The following is a 24,186-nucleotide window of genomic DNA, read 5'->3' as shown; positions in this document are numbered from 1 at the left end:
AGCCAGCCGAAGGGGCTTCGATACGTCAGCGAGGAAGATAAAATGGTATATTGGGAAAGAAATAATACTTTCTGACACCTAACAAACCGTGAATTTAATAATAACCGATTATGGTGGAAGATCTAAAATAAAACCAGGTTATCTTATGCACGGTAACAGGAAAAAAAAAACCAAAAAATAATATCTTCATTACCTAAACAACAAATTAAAAGAGTTATGAGGTTATGACACTTGGTCCGGGTCCGTCCCAACGCCAAAAATATAAATGACCCATAAATACCCTGTGTGATTTTTTATTCAATGTGTGATTGTCTGTTTCAATATCATTAGCAGAATAGATTAGGAAGCATTAAAAAAAACTTCATGACTATGGTACTTTTGCCACCAGTACCACCGACAGTAACAAAAGAAAAATAACCCACTAAAAATACCACCCGCCAGACCACCTTGAGGAATTTTGTCTCATCAAAATACACACAAATAAATTAAAAACGGCTAAAGTAATTATTTTCCTTTCAATATACTTAATTACAATTAAACATCCCTGTGGGTTTACATGTTTTAGAACCAACGCAACCTATTAAATGGCAAAATTAAGAGCAAAATCATTTCACCGAAAAATTCATAACACCACTAGAAACGTCATGATGGGAGTTCAACGCTCTCTCCGAATCTCGGGTGGGTTGCTGGATGCCGCTTGCATAGCGCTCAGCATTGACCGGGGGCAAAATCAAAACAAAACTCTTCGATCCAAGGGTCGAGAAAGGCAAGGGAACATTGTAGACAACTTGACATTGCAGCATTTGCAGCGTAAATCAGTTCCGTAGGTTAGTTCGCTCGATACTCGTAACTAAGATGTTTAGATTACTGTAAAACTCTGCTTAAAGAAGATTTTTCGTAAATGCAGTGTAACCAAAAATTCAGGTCTTGCCTGTATGCTTCTAAAAGTTGTTAAAACGGTGACCCCGAAACAGGAGTTTCATACCCGATGGAATTACACTTTATAAATTGTATAGCATAACGAGTGCAAAGAGGGAGATGGCTAGATGCTCCTCCATTACGTTGGCGTATGAGTGAAAGGAATGACTAGTTGTTTGCGCAGCGTCAGCGGAGTGAGCGTTCCTTCGTACATCGATGGTTAGATGTCAAAATGGCGGGTGTTGGCATTTTTGCTAAATGACTATTTCGATCTTTGTTACCTCAATTTTTTCTTTTTTTTCGGGAATCCATTAAGTTTGTATACAAGTTTTTGTTTGCTTAATATTGTTCTAAAATATATTTTTACATGTAAATGATAAAAACATATTTTTATATGTATGACTTGTATGAGTCTTGCAATGATTTTGCATATTATAGGTAGATGCGCCCATAAACTCAAGAAGGGCTTTAGCTTAAATTTTATAAGCAGTAATTTGATACATTTAAATTTCATACAATAATTCGATCAGAATTCAAGGTCGTCATAGCATTAGACAGTGATTACTCATTTGAAGATCTATTAAGTCAATTTTAGTGCAGCCAAACAATTTTAGAATAAAAAAACTTATTTTTAACAGTCTATCAGGTCCAGAAAAAGAAGGTACGCAAGAAAACAGACACGTACTCCCAGAATAGATTAGGATTAAAACAGATAGTAAAAACATTGAAATAGCAGTGTATTTAGCGGACCAGCTGCGAAACCTATGGCAGATAAACAGTGCTCGCTTGGCATGTAATGTGCCAGACTGCCAGTAGGAGTGCCGTTGGCAGCGTTGCCAACCCCACTACGTAATCACGATCACGACTCAACTCGGCTCTGCATGCCATTGCCATTATCTAAAGTCTGCCGTGCACTGAGCGGCAACGTCGCTTCTCGTTCTCGCAGGTCGAAATACCGATAACGCGCCGCTGCCATTTCGCTTCTTTATACTTACTGCGCGATATTATAAGAACTTAAATTCTCATAATGTCATCGTGCTCATCGCGCAGTTTAATACGGTTAAAGTAATAATAATAATAAATAGCTTCAAAATTGAGTTTGCATAACTATTTTTGACAAGCGAGTCAATAAAATAAAAATTAGATTAATAAATTCCCTTTTCCACCAGTAGTTACTTCTAGTCCAATGACTAATATAAAGAATAATTAACCAAAACAATACGACGAATGGCTCTGACCGGCTCTGTGAACGGTAGACTTCGGGAGGATCGCTTGTAAACAGTTTAAACTGAATAAATGTATGAGTATGGCTCCTCCATTTTGAAAAACATTCAAATAGGTAGTGAATCGACAAAAAATATATTTTAATCATTGAACCTACTTACTAAATGAAAATTTCATGAGAATCGGTTGAGAATTGCGACCTGTAGAAGAGAGAACATCCGGACAAAGGTACGAAAGCATTTTTGCGAACGCTCAATCAATGAAATGTAGACCTTCGCTAACGCTCGGTCATAAAAATGCAAAATGAGAATACCAGAATTGTGGGTAGTCAAGTTTTGGAGTCAGCCGGCATAATAACCTGAAAACAACAACAATGAGATGAAAATGAGAACTTACCAAGGCCAAAAAATCCTGAACGGAGTTTTAATTGTGGTTTAGAAGCACTCCAGAACTCTTCCAGGCGTAGCAAAACGTCGCGTCGGCAGCCCCAACCACTGTAACTCGCAAGAAAGTCGAGGTCTAAATGAAAGCAGGCGTCCGTCTGCCGCGCGCGCTGTGAGCGGGAGTGGCGGCCATTTTGTTAACGATAATCCGCGACTAAGAGTGAGACCGAAATATTGCCGTCTTGCTTTGTCACGGAGAGCCGTCTGCTTTCTGATGGATTGGCTTCCTTCTGTTTGAATTCTCTTCTAGCAGTTGCTTTATTTAAGATTTGCTGCTCGACCCGTTTTGAACTGCGATTCAGAGATCACTACTCGTTTGACAACTTGTCAAATTGGTTGCCTTGGTATCAGTTTTTGCATTTGTTTAGAATTCTTTTAACATTCAGTTGTTATTTGAATACTTCAAATTCGGACGTTATGTTGCATTATCATTACGACTGGCTGGATCACCTGTCATTGGTTTTATTGCCAACCAGAAGATTTTTAACATCTTGATTCTTGATTTACAATGAATAAGAGCTTAAAGGCTCATCATAGGTACAAATGGTACAATTATGTCCTATTTTATAGGTCAGAACAAACCAGTTGATTGCTGGAGGAGTTTATGTTAATTACTAAGCCTACTAAGTATTACAATTATCGTGCGAAACATATCGACTATTTCGCTGCTCAAAATATTTATCAAGTAAAAATAATGAAGGCTGTCCTAGTGACATCTATGTGACTTCACAAAAACTGAAATCCTGAATCAGAGAGTTTGAGCATTGTGCATGTCTCCTTAGCGACCTAGATTCAGTAACTTGTACAAGATGGCGCTGTAATAAACTGCTGCTAATGTACTTTTCGAAAAATGATTATATTCCTGGCATCAAAGAGGATATAATATATAATATCTATCTTTCTGGCATTGTAAATTGAGAAATAATTACTCTTCAATGAGATCATGACATTCCTATAATTTTATTATGTGATTGTGAATAGAGATAGAGAATATTACGCGAGTCTGCGCCACAATGTGAGGGTCTATCGCGAAACAATAAAAACGAAATTTCGTTATCTAACATCTCTGTCACTCTTGCATATTCGAGCGATAAAGAGGCAGTTAGCGAAATTTCGGATTCGCGTTTCCCGGTAGGTCCTCTGTAAACAAACCGCCTTGATGCATCAATGTCATATTAAGGTCATATTTTATTATCTCTGAAAACTTATCAAAAACGTTAAAGGTACAATATGTATGTATAAGTTACTGTATGCTTTACTAAAAAGGCTAGTGCTGCACTCTAGTGATAGAACATTCTAGTAATATCTTGTCAGTACAAAAAGGCGGCAAAATTTAAAAAATGTAGGGAATACCATAGAAAATTTGAATTTCGCGCCTTTTTCTACTGACAAGATTTGCTTGACCAACTATAAAAGTGTATTTGCAACTCTGTGACACTTTCGAGTTGGCAATGTCAGTTGTCGATTTTGACATTGACATTGCATTGTTTTGATTTATGTTTGATTTGTTCATATCGGATCGGATCTTAAATAAGGTTTACAAGCGTTAAATGCTATGTTTGTAGGTAATTTGTTATGCTGAGTTATTGTTACAATGATATCTCTTTACTCACAATCGTGGAAAAAGTTGGTAAGTTATAATTTCAAGTAGTATTAAAGAGAAACTTAACCTAAACTTCATAACCTCTAAATAAATAAGATATTCTCTGGTGTAAGTATGTACTTATTTTTTCAAATATAAACGACCAGTAGTTATTATTATACGTTTTTATGATGAAGTTATACACAACCTTTAAACGGCGGACCTACAATTGTTATTTAAATGATAATTGTATTTATTTTACAGGGATATATTTGTTCAAATTGCCGAGTGTTAACCAGTCCTAGATGTTTTTACAGTCAAGGGTTCGACAAATACTCTGATGTACAAAAGGAGAAAATTATCAAAGTTATCAATGATTCCACAGCTGAAATTTCAGAGTATGTATTGTTTTTTACTTTTCAACATGTATTGTACACATACTTGCATTTATTCTTAATGATAAGTTTTGTAATAACAATATTAGCAGGAAATAAAACTATGAAAACGGATTATATCGCGTATATTGAATTTATAATACATCCCGACGTTTCGAACCCTTTACAGCGTTCGTGGTCAACGGGTGACGATATATAATCCGTCCGACGGGATATAATCCGTTTTCATAGTTTTATTTCATGAGTAACTATCGCGGTAACCGAAGACAATATTAAATATTAGCAGGGTTATAATCTCTACTATAACTATAATCCATACTAATGTTATAAATACGAAAGTGTGTCTGTGTGAATGTTACCTATTCACGCTTAAACCGCTGAACCGATTAAGTTGAAATTTGGCATAGAGATAGTACAGGCCTACAGGGGAAGGACATAGGATAGTTTTTATGTCGGAAATCATCCCTAAAAAGAGGTGGAATTGAGAGAATTAATGAATTGCCTCATAATTGATGTAAGTAATTAAGTTTATGCTCTATTTGAATGATAAATACACTTTATCCAGGTGCTATACTTACTTCAGCCGCTGTTACTGATTCCACGCAGATGAAGTCACGGGCAAAAACTAGTAATATTATTAATGCGAAAGTCACTCTGTCTGTTACCTCTTAGTGCATAAATTGCTAAACCAATATAGATGAAATTTGTTATGAAAATAGTTTGAGGCCCGCGGAAGAACAAAGGGGATTTTTATCAATCATCATCATAATTCCATGCAGACAGTTGTATAATATGTATAACCAAAACTTATTTTCAACAAAATGGTTAATGATCAGGTCCTGACTTAGAGTTCTGACCGCCCTAGGCTGACTATGTATATCCGACCCCCGCTTGTCTCAACTCAAGAGCCGCCGCCGCGCCCCCTTGCGCGCCCCCTTGGTCCTTGCGCCCTAGGCTTTAGCCTTATTAGCCTGTGGGTAAATCAGGCCCTGTTAATGATATAAAAACACCAAAATCAGTAATCAGTAATCGTCTTTATTAGCAAAGATCAACATAAGCCATGCAAATACAGTAATAACATGTTACATTGACACTAATCATGCAGATAACAACAACAAACACAACAATATAATCATAAAAATAAAAAGAAAAAAATAGACAAACAAACAAAGGAGTTCTAGAAATAACACATTACGGACAATAAAAAAATAAATGGGGCATTTTCTATGAAAAGGGACCTTATTGTCGATGGCGCTTACGCCGCACAGCGTCGCACGGCATTGTATTTATATCGGAGCATCGTTAATAATGGCGTAAGCGCCATCGACAATAAGGTCCCTTTTTATAAAAAATACCACAAATTAGATTGCTTAGATTAATTGTACAATAGGGTTTAGCTTTAGCTTATAGGTTTGTTTCTTCCCATTGCATTTCTAATATTTCTATAACAAAATCCAAACTTGAATTTCAGTTATGACATAAGCAAAGCAAAGTTAAAGAAATTCTCTCAATGGAGAAGCAACAAGGGTCAAATTAATACATTATCCGACTTAGAACTAGTTGAAGGTTTCACTAAGAAAATTGCCATCAAGTTGTATGATAGTATAATTGAAGGTCCAGAGAAAAAAGAGAAGAGGAGTAATAAAATTAAGGGACAGATTTTGCATCCTGCTTTAAGTGAAAGTGTGAGACAGGTGAGTGAATATTCGGTTTATAAATGATAGTTGTATGTTTTCACATTTAGATTAGTCTTTTCTAGTATTTATATTAGTTAAGATTAATCATTCCATATTTTGATATGGTATTATTTGGCTGTCGCATACACACAATGCAATATTTTTTAGTTTCTATAAGTCCATTTGCTCGCTTTTAAGTTTCTTAAAGTGTGAGACAGGTGAGTCAATATTCGGTTTATAAATGATAGTTGTATGTTTTCACATTTAGATTAGTATTTTCTAGTATTTATGTTAGTTAAGATTAATCTAATATTTATCACCATTTCATTCCGTGTTTTGATATGGTATTATTTGGCTGTCGCATACACACAATGCAATATTTTTTAGTTTCTATAAGTCCATTTGCTCGCTTTTAAGTTTCTTAAAGTGTGAGACAGGTGAGTCAATATTCGGTTTATAAATGATAGTTGTATGTTTTCACATTTAGATTAGTCTTTTCTAGTATTTATATTAGTTAAGATTAATCTAATATTTATCCCCATTTCATTCCGTGTTTTGATATGGTATTATTTGGCTGTCGCACACACACAATGCAATATTTTTTAGTTTCTATAAGTCCATTTGCTCGCTTTTAAGTTTCTTAAAGTGTGAGACAGGTGAGTCAATATTCGGTTTATAAATGATAGTTGTATGTTTTCACATTTAAGTCTTTTCTAGTATTTATATTAGTTAAGATTAATCTAATATTTATCACCATTTCATTCCGTGTTTCCATATGGTATTATTTGGCTGTCGCACACACACAATGCAATATTTTTTAGTTTCTATAAGTCCATTTGCTCGCTTTTAAGTTTCTTAAAGTGTGAGACAGGTGAGTCAATATTCGGTTTATAAATGATAGTTGTATGTTTTCACATTTAGATTAGTCTTTTCTAGTATTTATATTAGTTAAGATTAATCTAATATTTATCACCATTTCATTCCGTGTTTTGATATGGTATTATTTGGCTGTTGCACACACACAATGCAATATTTTTTAGTTTCTATAAGTCCATTTGCTCGCTTTTAAGTTTCTTAAAGTGTGAGACAGGTGAGTCAATATTCGGTTTAGTAAATGATAGTTGTATGTTTTCACATTTAGATTAGTATTTTCTAGTATTTATATTAGTTAAGATTAATCTAATATTTATCACCATTTCATTCCGTGTTTTGATATGGTATTATTTGGCTGTCGCACACACACAATGCAATATTTTTTAGTTTCTATAAGTCCATTTGCTCGCTTTTAAGTTTCTTAAAGTGTGAGACAGGTGAGTCAATATTCGGTTTATAAATGATAGTTGTATGTTTTCACATTTAGATTAGTATTTTCTAGTATTTATATTAGTTAAGATTAATCTAATATTTATCACCATTTCATTCCGTGTTTTGATATGGTATTATTTGGCTGTCGCATACACACAATGCAATATTTTTTAGTTTCTATAAGTCCATTTGCTCGCTTTTAAGTTTCTTAAAGTGTGAGACAGGTGAGTCAATATTCGGTTTAGTAAATGATAGTTGTATGTTTTCACATTTAGATTAGTATTTTCTAGTATTTATATTAGTTAAGATTAATCTAATATTTATCACCATTTCATTCCGTGTTTTGATATGGTATTATTTGGCTGTCGCACACACACAATGCAATATTTTTTAGTTTCTATAAGTCCATTTGCTCGCTTTTAAGTTTCTTTAAGTTTGGTTAGGTACATTAAAAAATTTGATGTACAGTGAGCTGCGAAATTGCATGGAGAAATTATGAATGAATTCATTGATACAGGTATGCAATAAATACTTGTATCAAAAATAAATTTTAAAACTCAAATCCTGTTCTTACAAATATTAAATCACATTTATAATTGGGTCTATCGCGAATATATAAAGGTGATTTAAAATGTGTTCAAAGCGCGGAGGTTTTGTTATATTGTTCTTACAGAACTGCCAATCCGTCCTAGCGGTATACATCAACGTCAATTCAGTTGTCTGGACCCTGATCAACCGGAGCAACTACACGGTGGCTGATTGGAGATACAACCCTATCAATTATCCGGACGGGAAGAAACTTCAGATCACTGATATTTATGATATTGTAAGTTGTTTTGTTATTATACTTACATATGGGCATTTAGAAGACTCACCTATTTTAAGTTGAAGATTGTGTCTGCGTCGGCCCGGTCTGCCGTCGGTCCTCCAACGCGTGCTCCCGTTGAAGCTTAAGCTTTCTAATATGAATAGTACCTAATGAATAGTAATAGTACCTACCAGTATCTTTATCCTCATACTTAATATAATTAACACTATAATTTTAAAGTATAATTCTAATTAATTTGAATTCTTTATGAACAATAAAGATTGAAAGCCAATATTTTGACGCATATTTAATAATTTAATAATTCCATTTTTATTCAATTTATGTATTAATGATATTATTTTAATTACGTACATATTAAATTAGTACTAGAAATGTAAAAATGTACTTAGATTTAAGAATGTTGCAGTGCCCTAACAGGGTGTCATGTATCTACAAATGTATTTATTGTAACACCTGTATTATGATGAACATGATAGCAATAAAGATATGAATATGAATATAATATGAATATGAAGCGGAACATATCAAAAATACGTGAGTGACCCGTGTTGATATCAATGCTGCCGCCATTTTGAACATTGAACTTTTTTTTATTTATTAAAAAAAACAGGTCATCTTTGTACACAACACTAAGCATCTAATTGAAAAATCAAAAAATATTTATTTAAGATAAGTAGGTACAATAAACTCCTTTCTTCATGGAACCCAGAAGATCTCATAACAATTTTATTATACATCCTTCTCAGTTGTATGTTTTCTTTCCAGGCATCATCCATAACCCGCCGTCTACCTCCAGCGGACATCTACGTAATGAAGGCTGAAGCCACATCTCTCCGGGCCGCCGGCAGCGACCCTAGCAACGCTAAGGCTATAGCGGTTAATCTGCAGAAGGCACAGATGATCGCTATGATTGTAGCTATGATCAATGCTAGTAATATTGAGTAAGTAGAACAACCCTAGAAGCTAAATGGTCGCGTACTGTGCGGTTTAAGAGGAATTTCCTCCCGCGGACGCTTCGGCTGTGGAATGAGCTCCCTGCCGAGGTTTTCCCGAGGGGCTACAGTATGGGTGGGGTGAGAGTGCTACATTTTTCATTATTCTTTAATTTTATTGCATTTTAAAGTAATAGACTATCTTAGACTAGAGGTGTACGAGGCGTGATCCAAAAGTATGATCCAATAGTATTTTATACAATCGTGATATAATAGAGAGCTTTTCAGTCGAGTACCGTGTTTAAGCAACGAAGCTTGCTGAGTTGCTTAAGTTAAGGTACGAGATTGAAAAGCGTGATTATATCACTATTGTATACAATACTTTTTCTACGAGACAAAAATAATACTTTCAACTAGTAGAATCATATAGGTAAACAAACCAAAAGTATACAGCTAAGATACACGAGCTGCCGCAGCCCGCGATACCTTCATACAGTTCACACCGATGCCCCGGCCGCCGGGCCCGGCGCCCCCGGCGGGTTGGTCAACGACACCTCCTCGTAACTCATGAGGCCCTGGTACCTGCTCCTTGCTAAATTCAATTTTAAGACAGTTTTTTTCTCGATTTTGGCCACCGTAGCCTATGGAGACTAACAAGCAACGCTAATATAAGTGGTTTTCCTAGGTTATGGATGTTGCTATATGAAGGGTGTCACATGCGCGTTTCTGACTTATGAAGCAATTGTTTCTACTACAACATAAAATAAAATGTTTTTGTTGGCCAACCAATCACAAAGCAGATGCATTAAATCGAGTCTCCTCGAAATGTATGAAGTTCTATTTTCAAAATTTTTATAATTGACTAAACCGTATCGATAAAATTCTTATGCTTAAGTCGGAAGTGCCATAGACTATCCAACGTTGAAAAGAGTAAGGTTGTAGTGTTGCATGTGAAGTTGTAATACACAGATTATACTCGACGAGTAGAAAAAATAATTTACTTATCAATCTAGTCTCCTAGCAAGTCTGCACACATAGCCATTCGTTTCTCAACACGAATTACTTTGGAAACTGGACAAGTGCGAGTCAGACTCGCCTACTAAGGGTTCCGTACTTTTTAGTATTTGTTGTTATAGCGGCAACAGAAATACATCATGTGTGAAAATATCAACTGCCTAGCTATTATGGTTCATGAGATACAGCCTGGTGACAGTCAGACAGACGGACAGAGGAGTCTTAGTATTAGCAAAGAGGATATAATAAGATATGTAAATTCACTGCCATCTATCGACATACTTTAAAACTAAAAATTAAGATTTATAAAAATACGTTAAAATGTATTTAAATATGGATAAATGTTTTTTTTATTTGCATTTATTATTTTTATATGATTTTGACCCATGTTATTTTACTGATATGCGTTAAAATTATAAATAACAAACGAAACCGTCAACGCCCTCTATACGAGAGAAGACCAAAACTAGTGGCGCCATCTGATCGAGAATCAAATTTTCGTGATTTTCGAGGCACGTTTTTTCCTTAGACTGTATCCATCTATTACGGAGTTACATCTATCTTTGGTATTAGGGTCCCGTTTTTACCCTTTGGGTACGGAACCCTAAAAGCACTTGAAAGCGGCCATTCTGGCTATCATCCAAAAATGTGTTGCCTCTAAGATCTTCCTTCTGCCTTGGCCTTCTAAATTGGCGAATATAAGGGAAGTTCTAGCAAGCAGCCTGGCAGCGCCATCTAGTGACACCACTCTTTTTCTTTGACTGCGCATGTTAAAGCGCAAAGCTAAACACAGATGGCGCTGAAAAAATCTTACTAGTAAACTGGAGAGAATTGAAATGCCAGCCGGGCTAGAACAAGAGAGGCGCGACAGTATCTCACCCGCGAGATAGACTACCCGTCCCTCTTTAATTAATACAGTTGGAAAAATGCGGGTAGTCTATCTCGCGGGCGAGATACTGTCGCCTAGGGCTACAGGATTCGAATAAAACAAGATCTTATTTTAGGAACTACCTTATGTGTTATTGGTATTGTTTATTTGTTAATTCTTATGTTTGCTTTTGTTTCAGCTTTGATGAGCATGATAATGAGGATGTACCCAAACATAAAGTATACTTTCTAAGGCATTCACTTCCATATAGGTAATTTTTTTTTAATTTTACCTGCAGGGTAGTAGTAGTAAACTCTTTATTGTACAAAAATACATATTAAAAATTACATGGTACAAATAATAAGATGTACAAAGGCGAACTTATCCCTTTGAGGGATCTCTTCCAGTTAACCTTTGAGTAGATGAGAGGAGAAAGTGAAAAGAGGGTGACAAATGTAGCAAAATGTACAACAAGGTACCAGAAAGACAAAGGATATAGACATATAATATATTACACAAAAAGGAATGGGGAAAATACACTAAAAATTGGAAAGAAGTAGAAAAATATAAAGCAACATAGGTACAATACAAATACAGGCACATTAATCAATCAGATAACCATAGCTTCTTAAACCTCTCCCCACAAGGTGTTTTAAACAAAATATCTTTGACAGTATGAGATTATCTATTAACGCAAATGAAATGGGTCTCTATTGTTCCCCATAAAGTTATAAGTCTTAATATTCGGTCCTCTTTGGTTAAAATGTTTGACAAATTGTAAAGTGCCCTATAGCGCCATCTACTTAAGGTGTCATATTTGCAAAAAAATTTTTTATCTGTGGTCTAATTAAATGAATATCCATTTACAGGTTATATGGAACTCTAGTCGGGAACGAACGCGTATCAACAGACCAAACAGTAGAAATGCTACTTCAAAACACTTTAGAATCCCAGGTCAAAGTACCAGAACATCTCAAAACCATGTTCAGGTCGCAGAAAGACCTGCCAAAAGACATGCTTGGGCACAGCCTGTTGCTGGGACTGACTTTTATGGATCTGTGCATTTATAAAAACCAGGAAAGCATAGACAAGTTGATGAGAAGGAATGATAGTTGAGTGTTATCTGTGGTGTGTCGATACTGTATTCTGAATCTGTAAGCGGTGAGTTTTGATACTGTTTTAGGCGCACGACGCACCATGAGTCAATATATTCTTATTTCAAATAGGCCTAGCAAGAAGCACTTTTACACGAGCAGAATTTAGTTAATCAGGAATTCAGAACACTGATTTAAACTTTCACGATTTTTACTCATTATTATTCACAACGACGGGACTTAATCGCGTAAAATAAGTTTTAAATTTACCTCCGACGTTTCGAGGACAGCGTTGTCCCCGTGGTCTCGGAGTCTTCTCCCGGACCCGTCCCGTCCGGAGTTGTCGTCGTCGTGAAACGTCGAAGGTAAATTTAAAACTTATTTTACACGATAAAGTCCCGTCGTTGTGAATAATAATGAGTAAAAATCGTGAAAGTTTAAATCAGTGTTCTGAATTTCTGATTAACTAAATTCTGAGAAGACTCCGAGACCACGGGGACAACGCCGTCCTCGAAACGTCGGAGGTAAATTTAAAACTTATTTTACGCGATTAAGTCCCGTCGTTGTGAATAATAATGAGTAAAAGTCGTGAAAGTTTAAATCAGTGTTCTGAATTTCTAATTAATTAAATTCTGAGAAGACTCCGAGACCACGGGGACAACGCTGTCCTCGGAACGTCGGAGGTAAATTTAAAACTTATTTTACGCGATTAAGTCCCGTCGTTGTGAATAATAATCAGAAATTTAGAGCCCGAATCTTAGAATCACAGAATAATTTTAGGTACATATACTGTGACCATAACCTAAGTCCCAGAGTCATTTTTGCAATTTTTGAATTCGATTTTAATTTGTTCTTTTAATAGGAACATGACTTAGGAGGATAGACATTTTTCCATACAATACATCAGGCGCCATAGATAATATCTAAATTTATCTTGTGACCAGAGATTCCGGTGCTGAACTTTGATGACGGTTTTAAAGTTTGACAGTTGCACTAGATGGCACTGCACGGGGCAATACGATTTTCGGTAAGTAGATTGTGAAAAGGTTAGCGCTTGATTAGCTACCTACAACCGTACAGCGCCATCTAGTTTTGGCTGTAAAAAACTTTGTGGGTAAAAGATAGATAGAAGAAGATTTAGAACTTTATTAATGCATTGTGAAATATGGAAATGAAGCTGATGAATGAAAATGTAAATAGTCAATAGGAAAAACTTAATAAAGTGCAATCTAAAATATTTACAGTATTTTTTTTCTTTAGAGGCATTAAAAATAACCTTTTCAAGGGCATTGTATAATTCCCTATTAAAAAAGAGAGGAGCGTCGTCAGAAATCTTCATCTTTTCTATTATAATTGACCAGCATTCCCCGTTGGTTTATATAAGCATAGAGTAACTTATACTAGAGCGGTACTGTCATAGTAAATTTTGTAACCCCAGTAAATTCACTGCCATCTGTCGACACACTTTAAAACTAAAAATGAAGATTTATAAAAATACGATAAAATGTATGGATAAAGATTTTTTTATTTGCATTAATTATTTTTATGATTTTGACCCATGTTCTTTCACTGATATGCGTTAAAATTGTTAAATAACAAACGAAACCGTCAACGCCATCTATACGACAGTAGGCCAAAGCTAGTAGCACCCTCTGAACGAGAATCAAATTTTCTTAATTTTCGAGGCACGTTTTTTCCTTAGACTGTATCCATCTATTACGGAGTTATATCTATCTTTGATATAAGTTATTTAGCTAGCGGCATCTAGTTGATAAGGTAGGTAGATTAGACTGAACATTCAATAAATGGCCCTTTTATAAAAAGGTATAAATTGAAAATTGTATTTTACCCATCACTGAAAAGTGTTATCTGCGTAATAAACATATTGGTGATTGGAAATTAATAATTAACCTGAATTTAAAATTAGTATTTAGTACTGTTCCTAATGGTGAGAGTTGTAGTAGGTGGCGATCACAATAGATCAGGGATGGTCGCAGTGATACATAGGCTTTGGATCCTTATATAACCCCTAACACAAAGAAGAAGAAGAATGGTGATGATGATGATGATGATTTTCATACATCAAGTTTCGTAACAAGGTGGTTGTGGTTAAATAAAACTGCGTAATATTGCTTCAGTTGGACTAAAAAGTGTTTATTTGATAAAATACAACGAGCTTACTTTTTACAACATTTTACTTCTATTAATGTCAAAAAAACAAACAAAACCCTTAATACAATATTAATATACATAAATACGATGGTATCAACTTCAAACATAATCATAATGTAACTAACATAAATGCAAAACTAGGCAAGATCATACGTAAAATACCTTAAATAAAAGTACAATAACTAAAGATAACTATTATAAGATACACCAAGAATGTCTAATGCAAAAATTTTCTATAGATCACACTTACTTTTGACCTAAAAAAGGTTGAATTTTGTATTTAATACTGATATTATCATTTTGGAAGAACGTATACTAGAAAAACATATTTACAATTTATTTTATATGCCAACATTAATTTTATCGCCTGGATCGTGACCATATCGCCAACTGTTTCAAATTTTATAAACAGAAACCTATTTTTAAAATAAAACTTAAATCTGGTTTTATACGGCTGTGTGTAAAAAGTTAGATCTTGTATTCTGGGATTGTCTATTTAAAATCAATTTCATATATTCTATTTCGGTGTATTTGTAGTTATGTATGAAAATATACTCTATTGCGTAACATCGGACTGAAGCCATGGGGGGTGCTTAGGCCATGTTCATGGGAGCAGGTCCTAAATTAAACATACTCTTCTATTCTAGATCTAAAAGTCACATTCCTATATTATCTACATGAGCTTCATTGTGAGAGACAGTTTTTGGCTTAGATATTCTACTTAATAAACCTTTTATCTATTTACTTGGAAGGTTCGGATGTTTGCTTCTAAAACATTCTAAACTTTAGAATGTTAATCACGTTTTTATCAAAACCAAAATCTTTATCAGAAGTCGGATTTAAATGGTTTTCTTCTGCTACAGTATTTTAATGAAAAATCCTTTATGTAAACTTTTTGCGCAAATGAAGTATACACAGATGACTTAGGTACTGAATTATGCAATTACAAGCAATTACTTTAAAAGTATGTACGGTCAGCTGCATACAACCTTCTATGTAGGGGTGGTACCTTTCCTCTGCGGTTGACTGTACGTTCATCTGTGATTTAGTGACAAGCTAATGATATTTATATTTCTATTGCAAGTAGATTATCTGGGTTTTCTTTCAGAGAAAATAAATATTATACAGTTTCTAATTTACCCAAAGCTTTTTTTATTTCTGTTCTCACCAAACAATCCTCGTAAGATAAATGCTATATTTAATTCAGCAAATTATAAACATTGGAAGACTGTAACTTATCCCATAGACAAAACGTTTGCGATACTCGGACCCCCCGCAGCTCCGGCTAATAACTCTGTAGAAACCTACAACAGTGTAAAATTACCAGTCTATTGTTGTATATTACAATAAATATGTACAATTAATGATATAACAGCACCCATTAATGAAACCAATCTGTAGGGTGCGCCGCCTATCCCGCTCCTGTATAAAAACAAACTATAATATATCACCGTTTTATTGTATAATCTATTGTATTGTATATATTGTATATTCTGTATATCTATTGTTTATACTATGTCGGTATAATGAATTGTATTGCTTTTAAATAAGTATTGTAGCAAAAATAAGCTTGATAGGCGACGCATCTTATGACGTTAAAACTGCATTCAATAAAATCTGTAAAAAACTCAATCCAGACTACAAGATCATTTATCTAATATGTTCATCTTTTATAAAAAATTCAACAACACTTATGTTACTGTGGAACTGTTTCAACAAGTCTATTGTGATAAGAAATCATCATTTCCATCGTGAGCGGTCGGCGAGTGTGGCAGTGAGTACGTACTAACGAACTAGTAGGCCGGTTGGCTACCAATTATTCGCACTATACTAGCAAATTAAATTAAAATATACATCGCCAAATGTCAAGTGTATTGCACTGAACTGCACTAGCTGCAGAGTTTCCGAGGGAAAACGAGACAAATAAAGCTATACCGTCGCGTCGCTGATGTTCAGCGCCGCGGCAATGGAAGACGTCAAAATAATTCGTAGCCAACGATTAGAAACTAAACGTTACAACTAAGCTTCCGTCACCCCTGGTATATCGTGACAAGCTTACACCGTAACAAGAGACTCATCGTAGAAAACATCAATTGATATGATAAGAGTACGAATTTTGGATTTATAAATTGATATTTCTACTTTGAATCAGTCACAAAATTGGAAACTACACGTGAGGAAATAATAAGTGCTAAATGTAACCCCACTTGCCTGATTTTAATTATTTTAGTCCTTAAAGTTAAGAAAAACGTTTTTAAATACAAATTTAACCCGGTAAGTGGAGTTTTCGTATGCTGATTTCAGGCATACAGTGTTTTGAATTACATTTACGTAAGCATATAAATCATTCGTACAATCAGACTTAAACTTAAAGAGTCTTTGCCAATTACTTACGATTAAACTTTTAGACTGCAATGAGATCACAAATAAATGCATAAATCAAAAAGGAATTCGTCAAATGATTTTGTCAAAGTCTTAACTTAACAATTTTGTTACCAAGCTACGCTGTGGTTCAGAGCTACGGGATTGAAAACATTGTATTACATACAATTGACACTGTTATCAGTTTACATGCAGAGTATATAAAGACAATGCAATCTTATTCTCTCCTTTTTATCGTTAACAATAAAAGTATACAAAATTAATTAAGTGGTAAGGTTACTCTTACATTAGAAGAGCATAGAAGTTCAACATCCGTTCGGATCGCTCGAAGCAACTTCTTTATATATCCACAGATAAGCAGTTATCATAGACATACGGAATTGAAAGAATATTTCGTTGACGTCAATAGATGGCGCTACATGAAGCAACATTTTTGTTGTTAGTTTGTGGCGCCATCTAGTTTTCATGATATTGATTAGCTGTGAATCTATGATAACCAAGTAGTCTGTGGCGTAGCCCATATTTTGTGGCTAATCTCGAATGGAATTTGATTCCATTAAAATATGATAGGAAAGGCAAGAACCGAACTATCGCTAATGGGTACTAGTGAAGAAATGCGTTTCTTATAGTGATGGTAATTGATTATAAATTATAAAACTAAAGATTGGAGCAAAAGCATGTGAGAAGAGTACGTTGGACGGCACGCTTACAATATACGGCATATAAATACTTCGGAATAAGATGTCGGAAATGGTAAACTACGTTAGAATGTCGATCGACACAAAAACCGTAAGCACTTAACAATAGTTAAGAAAAGCTAAACCGTGCTCTCTAAAAAATATGTTACAAATATTCGCGTACACAATAATTATGTATAGAACTAATACGATTAACGTTAGGTAAAAGTAATACATACTCGATAATTGAGCAAACTTAACAAAACATGAGCCAGACCAACAACAGGGCCACGGTTCCAATATCTACTCCGAACTAAACTGTGTGCCAACCCAAGCAAGCTACGAAGATAAATTTGGCTTTAACGAAATCAGTTTGAATTTAAAATTTGGAACACTGCCTGAGAATCGTCCAATGATATGTATTCACATTGACACGCGTGAGCGTTATAATACCAGCGCGGACGCAATGCCCCGCGATACGAACGAAACCTGTCATCGCAGTATACGACATTTACTTTAAAACTATTTCACATTTACTTGTAATAATATTGTTTGTAATAAATGTATAAAATATCATCTGTAATCTCTGTATACTTAATCACCTTTGTTTATATTTAAAAATTAAATCCATTTGTATCGGTATAAAATCTAATAAGTATAAATCTGAGGTTATTCCACGGCTATGGCACTGTGTAGTATTGTTTGTATTCAAACTTTGTACGGGCGCCGGCGGCCGCGCGCGCGCATGTATGTAACTTCTGTATAAAAATACTTATCAGCTATTATTTGTTTAAGGCTGTAAAACACTGTGACCTACAAAATATATCGAAACGGAACCCTAGACGAAGGAGGCGCGCGCGCAGCCGCGGGCTGGAGGATCACTTAATCTGTGGCAAATCACTGTCACGGGCTATAATTTTCTTCGATAATGATGTTTTTTTTAGTAAACCTCCGAAAGTTTGATAGGAAACTGAACGAGTAAACTAAACGCGAGACGGGCGCGGCAATGGCGCGACGTACTGTATACAAAGTTCGGGCGCCATTGTAGCGTTACAAATTTTTGTAACTGGCCAATGGGTGATAATTCATCATAAAATTGACGTAACACACTTAAACGTACCTAATGCATTCAATTTGTGAAGTGGTAAAATATAATAATGCATCCAAATGTAATGTGACTCCCACAACTATTACAACTATATTATAGTTAAAGGTACGTAACAGTTCATATTATGCAGTAGGAAAACGAAACCATCACATATATTGTAACGTAAGCTATAGACAAACACAGAGGATAAAATGTGGGGGGTGGAAATATTCTGGTGGTGGCGGTTTAGAGTCTGCGCGACTGGGCCCACGCCTCGACAACGATATATCTCATATATCTACTGTCACTACTATAGGTACTGGCTACTCTTGAACGTACTAGGGATACCTGTAACTATATATCTTGGACGCGAAATAATCGAGGACGCATCATTCAACACCGGAATATTTCCACAACGCCATAAATTCATATATATCTTTATTTTTCCTATTCTAAATATTTATTTCGCGATGAATGATCGAATTGCTTGGTAATTCGAGATAGTCTAAGCTAAAATTAGTAATAAGACTATTCTGGCATTCTTCGTCCCTCGGATCAAACTACGCAAAGCACTTGGCGACATCACACACGAACCCTAATATGTAAAATTCGCTAATCTCACTCTTCGAAATTACAATAAAATCAGTCGAAAGCGCGGCAAAAGCCGCGGAAAAAAGACATAAGCACAATTTTGAATAGCTCACGACGGACACGTTTACGTCACATTAAAATTCCGAATTCCAAATTGTAAACAAGTGAAATGTAAAATTTGACAACTCTCTAGAGTCGGTTCAAACATCCGATCCCAAGTTACGCTAAGTGAGCGAATATACACTAACCTACCTAGCTATCACAGTCCTTTCTCAGTCTGACCCTTTCCACTAAATGCATTTCAAATTGTCACGTCGTTGAAAAAACTGGTAACAACCTAATCTAGGCCAACTATAATAGAAGCTTGTAGAAAAGTTTTAAAGTACTACGTTATTTGGCACTATGTGTTACGAAGATATCGCAGTAGCTCTATTAGTTCATTAAATGCATTCATATAATTTAACAGAAAATTTAGTATTTACTAAAAACAAAATGTCATGATGGCAAAAGGTAACCTACGTTTTTGGTTTCTTATCTGTTGATGTTACACTTCAAAAAACTTCTGATTCACCTAAAGTTATCCCCGAACTTATACTTTATCTAAATTTTAAAATATTTTGAGCATTTCTTTCCCTATATTTGCCAGATCATATCTCTTAAAACTCGTAAATAAAATTAACTTAATAAGTCTACAAATTATGTAAAGTCGTTACAAATAGGCACACAATGCCGAACCTACGACATTCATCGCGAAATATGCTCGTGGTAAAACATTCTAATCTTACTTTAGATTTAAACGAAGACTTTTAAACGTCTAATCTCTGGTTGGATCCGTATATCGTGAACAATTCGAGCTCGAGGAATCACCGAGAAACCTAACTCTTACGTGGTAACTTAATATTACGGAGCAAAAACGCTATCTGTACTCGCTTCTCAACGGTAACACTATTCGTGACGAACTTTATACTGTACACTGCGACTCGGAGAGTACATACTGGGTATTTAGTTATTTACAGATCGAAGCTCGTTTACAGCGATCTCGTATATGTATAATAGGCGCTCGTATACTGAGCCTCTAGTAGAGGCGGTCGACGGCGTAGAGGTCGTGCGCCTGGTGCGGCGGAGGCTGCGCCGGCGGCCAGCGCGGCTGCGGCGGCGGCCAGCGCGGCGGCGGCGCGGGTCACTGCGCCGGCAGGCACGCCAGCGGCGCGCCCGGGCCCACGGCCGGCTTGAACTCCTGCGCCGACGGCGGGAACTGCTGGAAGGGCGGCGCGTAGCACTGCGGGAAGTACAGCTCCGGCTTCACCACCGCCGACGCCGGCGGCAGCGGCCGCGGCGTCTTGTTCGCCTCCGCGCGCCGCGCCTTCGCCGCGTGCGGGTTCATGTGATTGTCCACGTGTTTCTTTACCTCCGGCTCCGTGGCGAATCTCCGCCGACAATTCGGCATGGGGCAGCAGAACGGGCGGTCGCCCTGGTGCGTCCGCGTGTGCTGGTCCAGGATGGCCTTCTGCCGGAAATCTTTGCCGCACTGCGTGCATTTGTACGGCTTTTCGCCGGTGTGAATACGGAGATGCTGGTTGAGAATGGTCCGCTGCCGGAAGAAGCGCGGGCAGTACACGCACCCGTACGGTTTCTCGTTCGTGTGTATGCGGAGATGCTGCGTGAGATGCGACTGCTGCCGGAATCGTTTCCCGCACTCGGGGCAGGGGTACGGCCGGGACTCTATGTGTATGCAGCCGTGCTGTAGCAGCGTCGACTTCTGCTTGAACTCTTTTTGGCAGATCGGGCAGCGGACGAACAGGGGCATCGCGCGGCCGCCTAGCACGTCTGGTAACTTGCCTCCCTTCAGATATTGTAACGACAGCCCCGAGCCGAATACCCCGTGGTTGAGCCCTTTCGTGTCTTTGAAGTACGCCGGGTACTGCGCCGTGTCGCCCGGGGAGAAGCACGACCCGCGTTGCTCTCCGTTCTGGCCGTCCGCGTCGCCGAACGTGGACATCACCTCCTCCTTTCCCTCGTCCGGGGGGAACGGCACGTCCTGCGGCCACAACGTCGGCGTGGTCCCGTTCTTGAAGATCAGATGCGGCGAGACATCTGCAAAAATTGAACAGTTTGGTCAGTCGGGTGTCCGGAGTCCGGGATATAACGACGGGGTTAATCGAACTAGGGACGGTTACAGGAGCGTCGAACGGTTCGCGCCGAGGAGAACGAGAATTTGTTTGATAGGAAGGCCAATGGATGCGAGACCGAGTCGAACGTGCTGGGGGCGGCGGGGAGCGCGCGCGGCGCCGGCAGGCGCGCCGGGCGCTGCGGGCGCCGCGCGCGGGGCGGAGGGAGGGGCATATATGTGTGAATAGCGCTCGCCTTGGTGTGTGCGGACGTGCTGGTTCAGGATGGCCTTCTGGCGGAAATGTTTGCCACATTCCCCGCACGTATATGGCTTCTCACCGGAATGGATGCGGAGGTGCTGGTTGAGGATGGCGCGCTGCCGGAAGGAGCGCGGGCAGTAGACGCAAGCGTAGGGCTTCTCGTTGGCGTGGATGCGGAGGTGCTGCGTGAGGTGCGACTGCTGGCGGAAGCGCTTGCCGCACTCGGGGCAGCCGTACGGCCGCGAGTCCGTGTGGATACGCTCGTGCTGCAGCAGCGTCGACTTCTGCTTAAAGTCTTTCCCGCAAGTCAAACATTTGAACAGCCTCAGTTCCGAATTAGGGTTGTGTTTGCGCGGCTTCGGTGGCTCCGGCTGCACTATGTCAGGTAAGTGGCGGAGTTCGGGAGCTCCGTATTGGTCGAGCGGGCCTTCTAGCGAGAGAACGCCTCCGTTCTGTTTTAGATAATGTAGCGGAAAGCCTCCGCCGCCTAACATATGGCTGGCGGGTCTGGTTTCTTTGAAATACGGCGTGTACTGTTGGTTCAAGTCTGGCTGCGGTATGAAGCAGGGACCGCGGTCGAGGTGGTCCTGAGTGGGTTGCGTTTGCGGTTGGTTTTGGAGCTGCTGTTCGACCTGCATGTGTTCAGGTGACGTTTGCTGTTGTTGGACTTGCTGCTGAGCTTGTTGCTGTGCGAGTTGCTGGGCGGCTTCTTCTGCGGATTGGTCGGTTTGGGGTGCTGGAGGGTAGGGCGAGGGGGCAGGGGATGCCAGCTGCGGCTCGGGCTGCGGCGAGGGTCCGCCCGGGCTCTGGTGCTGCATAGGCTGGTAGCCGCCGTCGAGAACCCCGCCTCCCCACTGCGTGCCCGGCGGAGCCCGCTCCACCCCATCTTTGTATAGGACGTATGGTGCTGTCGTGTCTGAAAATAAAAGAAAAATTCTGTTAAGATCTAGTTCTTATTAAAATAACCAGAGGAAAATTGTATGTAAGGATTACTTCGGGTTAGCAAAGGATATTTTATAAAACAAGTGTGTATGTTCACGTTATCCCTGTTTTCAAATATCCAACCAATATTACCTCCACGTGACCTAAATAGTCTATCGGCTTTGTTTCCGCATTCAATATGGAATATGCTTTCGAAAACGTCTGGCGCTGCGGGCGTGACATTTTATTAAATTCTTCGCCTGCAGTTATGCGCTACTGAAACACGCTACCCGAAATTCACTCGATTTATTGCATTACTTTGCATTGTTGCAATTCTACTGATAACTTTTTCGGGGGTATATCTTCCTTGGTAGTTTAGTTTTGTTTTAAGCTTTGTTTTAACGCTGATAAGGCTTATTATATTGCCGTGAAAGAAGTTGCTTCGTACGTAGCGAGTACGTAGCGAAGGTAAAGGGTGGAATGGCTTTGCAAAAGTTTTTGGCTTGTGATAAGGCACGCTATGTGACGTGTTGTATCCAAAGAGCTTAATGCGGACGGTGTGTATTTGTACTTTTGTACCTAGTTGAGTTATGATGCTCGGTATAAATTATATTTATTATCATCTTTAGCGAAGCATTACTAAAGAGTAGTGCTTCGCTAAAGATGATACGATTTATTATTAGAAAGTAGAAGTTAGAAATAAGTTTATGAGAATTTTTTATTGCCAGTAAATAGGACAGAAATTTGGTTTATTGAAGACACTTCTAGGCTCAAGGTCAAGAGCACCCTAAACCGGCGAGCGTGTATGAGGAATGTTATGAAAGTGAAGGAAGCGAAAGAGGTATGCCAGGATCGTAGCAAGTGGAAATCCGTGGTCTCTGCCTACCCCTCCGGGAAATAGGCGTGATTATATGTATGTATGTATGTACTTCTAGGCTAATTAACTTATTAGGTTATCTTTGAGACTAATTCGCACCTACGTTTTAGTATCTACATAGGTATATAATGTACCTAATTTAGTTATCATTCACTTATGAATTTCGCTCGTACTTATCACTAGATACGTATATTGGCGCAAGCGAGAAAGACTTAAATAAAATGCAAATTACTTCGAAAGTGTCCATTTTCATTGTAAAAGTGTAAGGCAGTCGGCTCAGTTTCTAATGACCGAGCGAACACTACAAAAACGCGAGAAACGTTTCCGGCAATAAGGAAATACGAATGGCGAATAACGCAACCTAATGTTCTGGATGCTCTTTATGAGACTTGCGATGAGAGTTTACGTTTCTTTGGAAATTCAGTGAAAATTTCCTTTGAGTTTTACCTTATACTAGACATTATACCACCTGCGGCCAAGCCAAGAATTTATTATACCTATTGATTGTATGTATTTATTTATTTAAAATTTATTGCACAAAATAAAATACAAATGTACAAAAGGCGGACTTAATGCTACAAGCCATTCTCTACCAGTCAACCTTCCTTACAACAACCTTTGTATATTCTTATTTTGTGAGTTACACAGTAACTATAAAAACTACTGAGCTGATTTTGAAGCATGCGGTGTCTAACGATTAATTTTTTGGGTAACATAAATAAAAAAACAAAAAATAAGCTGAATTTTTAAATATTTTTAGGGTTCCGTACCAAAAGGGTCAAAACGGGACCCTATTACTAAGACTCCACTGTCCGTCTGTAGCCTGTATC

At 37.8% G+C, this 24,186-nt stretch overlaps 2 protein-coding genes across 2 annotated transcripts in view; one reads left to right on the top strand and one right to left on the bottom strand.

The window, feature by feature from the left end:
• Positions 1–4,090: 4,090 nt before the first annotated feature.
• Positions 4,091–12,475, top strand: LOC134745292 (uncharacterized). Its single transcript, XM_063679285.1, has 7 exons — positions 4,091–4,215; positions 4,432–4,565; positions 6,034–6,256; positions 8,217–8,369; positions 9,138–9,313; positions 11,386–11,457; positions 12,056–12,475. The coding sequence occupies exons 1-7, from the start codon at positions 4,180–4,182 to the stop codon at positions 12,300–12,302; spliced, it is 1,041 nt and encodes a 346-aa protein (XP_063535355.1). The 5' UTR covers positions 4,091–4,179; the 3' UTR covers positions 12,303–12,475.
• Positions 12,476–17,373: 4,898 nt separating this feature from the next.
• LOC134745611 (zinc finger protein 3) overlaps positions 17,374–24,186 on the bottom strand; it is an 82,739-nt gene continuing 75,926 nt past the window's right edge. Inside the window, exons 2-3 of the mRNA XM_063679702.1 lie at positions 21,638–22,474; positions 17,374–21,283 (exon numbers count right to left, since the gene is read on the bottom strand). Of these exons, the coding sequence (XP_063535772.1) occupies positions 20,370–21,283; positions 21,638–22,474 (1,751 nt within the window). The 3' untranslated portion in view covers positions 17,374–20,369. The remainder of the gene's footprint in view (positions 21,284–21,637; positions 22,475–24,186) is intronic.

Source organism: Cydia strobilella, chromosome 11, assembly GCF_947568885.1.
Source record: "Cydia strobilella chromosome 11, ilCydStro3.1, whole genome shotgun sequence".
Lineage (NCBI taxonomy): Eukaryota > Metazoa > Arthropoda > Insecta > Lepidoptera > Tortricidae > Cydia > Cydia strobilella.
Note: the sequence above shows the minus strand (reverse complement) of the source record. Positions and strands in the feature narration are given on the sequence as shown.